The sequence below is a fragment of the Carassius carassius genome, chromosome 11 (genome assembly GCF_963082965.1).
Source record: "Carassius carassius chromosome 11, fCarCar2.1, whole genome shotgun sequence".
NCBI classification, from domain to species: Eukaryota; Metazoa; Chordata; class Actinopteri; order Cypriniformes; family Cyprinidae; genus Carassius; species Carassius carassius.
In genome coordinates this window covers 6,121,659-6,126,819 of record NC_081765.1, presented here as the reverse complement: position 1 = coordinate 6,126,819, position 5,161 = coordinate 6,121,659, and the positions used below count along the sequence as shown (strand labels likewise).

Below are 5,161 nucleotides of genomic sequence, written 5' to 3'. Positions count from 1 at the left end.
CTCGAGCCGATCACATTACAAACCACACGGACTAAACATGCAGAGGCCAGACAGGAATATTAAAAAGTAACCTAGAACGAAGCAGAATTAAGGAAAGCAGAGCAGACGCGCCCACTTCACTGTTTTATCGTACTTCTGTAATTATAAAACGAATATCGGATCGTTTTCTTCCAACACATACTGAGCACAGACTGTATAAAAACAGGTTCTGAGAAATGCAATTCTATCTAGACAAAATCAGCCAATGCGTCGATCAGGTAACAGCAGAATCGGGCAATAAAAAGCAATAGAGCTGCGGAACAATAGATACACATGCAACACACGCGACACATTCAATGCGGAAAAAAGTGGGAACGAAAAACAAATATCTCAACGGTCCAAAGCAAACCCGTAATGGCTTGTTTTACGAGTATCGCATTATTTTCTACTACACTAAACATTCATTTATATCTCTATTTATCCTTTTCAAGAACAATTTAATTCAAATTAAATATCTATTATAATCTTCTAAGAATTAAATAAAATGTCAAATTCACGATCTTGAAAAATATGTCTCAGCTGTTTTTGCAAGAGATTCTGAATCTGGAAGCTTATTTCCAACTGGACTGACAAGTCGCATAACTATATCAGATTGGATCTATTATAGTTATGTCAACGCCCTTGCAATGTTGCCTACATTTTGGTGGAATCATGACTGACTCAGAGGCGGCTGGTGAAATATTTTCTAGGTAGGGCGCCACAGAGGCGTACAACATGCTAACACGATTAGGGGTTACAGGTTTTGCCATGGCAAGCCCCACTCACATTTTCTTCAGAAAATATACATATCTAATTCTTCTTATTTATTAATTAATTAATGTATTTATTTATTTTCATTTAACTTTTTGATACACAATGTTCCACCACTTTAAGTCAAAATGGATTTGGGGTTTGTTGTGTTTTCATATTCAAGAGATCATAAACTAGATACAGCTTTTTGTTAGATTTGCATCAAATGTTCTTCGAGTTTTATACATAATAAATGGGTTTATGAATAAATTTTGATCTGTTGAAAACAGTTATCTTGAGTAAGATGCCAAATAAAGCCAAAAAAAAGTTACATTTTTTTTTTACTTTCTCTAATGCTTTTGCTCAAGAAGGATTTTTTAGACAAATAAAAGTTATTGTCCTGTTTTCAGTAAAGAACTTTAGAAAAAAAGTCAATAAGCAAGCAAAATAGTATTGTTTTCTGTTTGAAATAAGATTAGTTAGAAATAACCTTTTTTTTTTTTTTTTGTAGTGTATTCAAATTTGACATTGAAGGGTGCATACAACATATGTGCGCACATTCAAATACGATTTTCAAGAAGAAGAAAAAAATCCTGGGGAAAATAAATGCGGAACATGTTCACATAGCACACTATTATCATGACTGCATGAAACCATTTAGGAAAATTTGGGCACAAATGTGTTAACAGACATCTTGCAGATGTGTGCTATCAGGGCTGTAATAATCTTTACCTCCATTACAATTATCGTCTATCAAAAAGTTAGTATGATAACTATGCAAAAATACCATAAAGACTGATTGTAACTATGTGTGTGTGGGTAAACATAATAAATGCATCAAGTGCTCTGAATATGGGACAGGGCCAGCATGCATTACACCGTCAGTTTACAGGCTGAGTATTTGCACTCCAAACGTAAAAGTGTAATACAAAAATTGTTTACACAAACATTTATATGTAGGCTTATTTTAGTCATAATCATTTTTTATATATATTTAAATATATATATAAGGCACGTCAGTGTAAAAAATAACTTCTGTTGAAATGAGTAGCAATAAAGGCATTTCTATATTTGCGCAATACTCTCAATCTTGCATCCCTAGCGTGAGCCTGTTACCCAAGTTGAAAGACCTGCATTTTCGTGAATTTTATTGGACTGATTGCTCGGTACATTTTCCAGCAGCCAATGGCGTGCAAGGGGCGTGGCTTCAGGCGTGACAGCTGATACTACAGCAATCGCACTAGTGTCGCGCTGCTACTGTCACCTCGGGTCTTCAAAACACATCATTGTACCAGACTGAAACATCTACAACAATGTCTGAGGTGAGTGTGTGCAAACACGACGCATTTGTTTGATATGACAGTATTTGATCATTACAAACTATGGTTGTCATTTTGCTGTGTTTAAGACGCTCATAGAAAACGACATGGTGCTGTTTGAATGAGCGAATCTGGTTTTTCTAGTTTTTCATGTCTGAAAGAGTAAACGTGGTTTACCTCGATCGAGAGTGATAAGTAGTCAACTTTACAATACATGTAACGTTAGTCACTGACATTGGTGGGCATAATGTGCATAATAATGTGCATAATAATGTGCATGCAGAGCTCAAGGAAGCGCATGTCTACGTGGGTGTGGCGGAATGTGAAGTGCTGCTACTACTAGCATTCTTAATTTATGCAAGGCAAAATGAATGCCATATTTTGGAATGACGTGAGGATGACAGGAAATATATTTTTGGGTGAAAATGAAAATATGCACCAGTGCTCTGTTCCGTCCTGCGTCTTTACGTCACACTCATGTATTGCTCAACAGCTGGAAGTTGTTGAATCGGCTAAAAGGTTTTTTAATTCAATATTCTTAGATCTTTAGAATAGATACGTTTAAGTGGAAAGTAGATTGTTTTAGTATTAGAGCATGTGGAGAGGAATAAAGGAAGAAGGTGTGAGAAGTGGGTCTGTGTTTAGTCTTTATGCACTGAAATCTGATAGCATGTTGCACTGATAAGACTGAGGTTTACTGGAGCACGTTGTGTGGTTCCTGTTACAAGCCTTGGTGTGCATGTCACCTAATCTGATCAAAAGTCTGCTCTGATCCACCTTTGTGTCTGCTCAAAATGTGTAAAGATGCAACTTCACTGGCAAGACCAAATAGGATGCTGCATAAAAGGCAGATTAAATTATGCCTGCTCAGCCCCTAGTATCAATCCATAGCCTATAGTAAGCCTCTGTCCACTCAACCCGGGGCCCGGTGCTACAGCATCAGTTGCACCCCCCTAAGTAAGGCCCTGCCTCCACCTTTTCAGATATGCAACCTCTGAGCAGCATTAACCTATATTCCTCTTCAGAAGTGCATCTGTGCCATCTTTGCTGTGTAAATTTAATGTAATACACGTATCGTTCTAGTTTTCTTTATAGTTCTTGGTGTGAACGGTTCTTTAGTCTTGAATATCACAAAATATCACCAGTGTCTAATATATCACTTTTTAAAGATGAAACAAATGTTGTAGAATCCATAGTGGCACAGCAAAATAAGTCATAGTTCAGAGGGTTGTGAACCTTGAATCAATGTTGCTGACTGATTGTTCATAGTGTTCTGTTGGTTTTATCACAGGCTGAGTTTCAGAAAGCAGCAGAGGAGGTCAAACGGCTGAAAACGAAACCAACGGACGCTGAGGTGATGGAAATCTATGGTCTATACAAACAGGCCACCTTAGGAGATGTTGACATGGGTGAGCTTTTTCCTTGTCAAAATTAAAGTAAATAAAATAATGTGGCCTAAGTTTATTTCTAAAATCAAAATTGCAGCTCTAAAAAAATTTGTATTTTATTTTTTTTACAGCCCGACCGGGCATGTTCGATTTTGCTGGCAAGACCAAATGGGATGCCTGGAATGCCAAGAAAGGTCCGTTTCTCCTCCCTACCAGCAGGGGGCAGTGAAATATCATTTTACATCTGTGTTTTTTCAGCATCTTAACATACATAACTGTAAATGATCTGAAGACTCATTGTATGTATGTGTGTCTTTCTCTCTGTCTGTTTATCCTGTCTTTCACTTTTCAGGTATGAGTAAGGATGATGCATTGAAAGCATACATCGCCAAGGTAGAGGAGCTGAAGGGGATATACGGAATCTAATATCATCATGGCCAGCCTGCCTTTACCTGTACTGTCCTCCCATAAAACACCTTTAGGCCTCCAGTGTGTCCTCTCACAAGGGTGTTACAGTTACATCGTCGCAGGCAGACTCGGTTCTGTGTGAGAGAAGAAGCACATTCCTCTCAGGCCAAGAGAAATCGTCCACCAGCAGCCGTCTAGTGAAAAGCACAAATGAATTCAAATTTATACAATGCCATAAAGTCACTTTTTCTAGAACCATGTTTGCTTTGTATTTTCATACAAACACTGACTAAGAAAAACTTTTATGTTTAACTTTTTTTTTTTTTTTTTTTTTTTAAGTAGACCCCATAAAAGATTTTGATTAAAAATAACCTGATCAAATAATTAAAAGGATTTACTGTATGAGTGCTGGATTCAATTAATTCAAGACGTAGTTGTGCATTTCTGTAGAATAGCAATAGTCTAAACTATAACTGAGCTGATTTCCTGAGTCTGACTAACTAATATCAAGAGGAAAGACTTTACTTGTCCATCACTCCTAATACATAAGGTCTGCCTTAACGGTAACGTGGCCAGTTCTTGATATTATCATTGTCCTGTCAGTCATTTGATCGCAGTTTTTATGAGTTATTTGTTCACATCACCTGACCAGATATTTACAAACACGCCAGGGCTTTAAAATATTTCACTCTAGTTCAATGGGTTTATGAGGTGGATGAGTGTGTAAACATCAATGTCAGGTTTTAATTGACCATTTCCACAGTTTTCCATGATTTCTATCCCACCTAATGTCTTCACCTCAGTCTGGAAAGGGCTCAAAGTCTTTTCGCTTTAGGGACTATATATCGCATAATTATGTTTTAGGCTAACAATCACCCAAAAGGGACTTTGGCCAGTCAGTAATTATGATAAACATCAGTTAAGTTTAGTGATCCTAAAATCTGGCTCGTGAGATCCACTTTCCTGCAGAGTTTAGCTCCAAACCTAATCAAACAAACCTACCTGTGATTTTCTAATGATCCTGAAGACATTGATTAACAAACTCGGGTGTGTTTGATTAGGGTTAGAGCTAAACTGTAGGATTGCAGATTTGATGATCAACAAATTAACGATTTCTGTGAAGAGAAACATTCTCAGCAAAGTTTAAGGCTTCATGCTTGATACCAACAACATATTATTTGTGTGTGTGTGTGTGTCTGATTTACTCTTTAATTAGATGTTCGCTTTTTTAATGAATAGTTAAAATTGCCTGTGGGACAAGGTTAAAAATTTAATGTA

General features: G+C 37.0%; 1 protein-coding gene across 1 annotated transcript; it reads left to right on the top strand.

Moving 5' to 3' along the window:
- Positions 1-1,937: 1,937 nt before the first annotated feature.
- Positions 1,938-4,138, top strand: LOC132152369 (acyl-CoA-binding protein-like). Its single transcript, XM_059561133.1, has 4 exons — positions 1,938-2,090; positions 3,379-3,496; positions 3,607-3,669; positions 3,828-4,138. Exons 1-4 carry the CDS (start codon positions 2,082-2,084, stop codon positions 3,899-3,901), a joined length of 264 nt encoding a protein of 87 aa, XP_059417116.1. The 5' UTR covers positions 1,938-2,081; the 3' UTR covers positions 3,902-4,138.
- The last annotated feature ends 1,023 nt before the right edge of the window (positions 4,139-5,161 follow it).

Bases quoted from the DNA above. Each gene is read 5' to 3' on its own strand.
- LOC132152369 (XM_059561133.1), top strand. The intron at 3,497-3,606 runs GTGAGCTTTTTC...TTTTTTTTACAG, and splicing joins CTTAGGAGATGTTGACATGG to CCCGACCGGGCATGTTCGAT. The intron at 3,670-3,827 runs GTCCGTTTCTCC...TTCACTTTTCAG, and splicing joins TGCCTGGAATGCCAAGAAAG to GTATGAGTAAGGATGATGCA.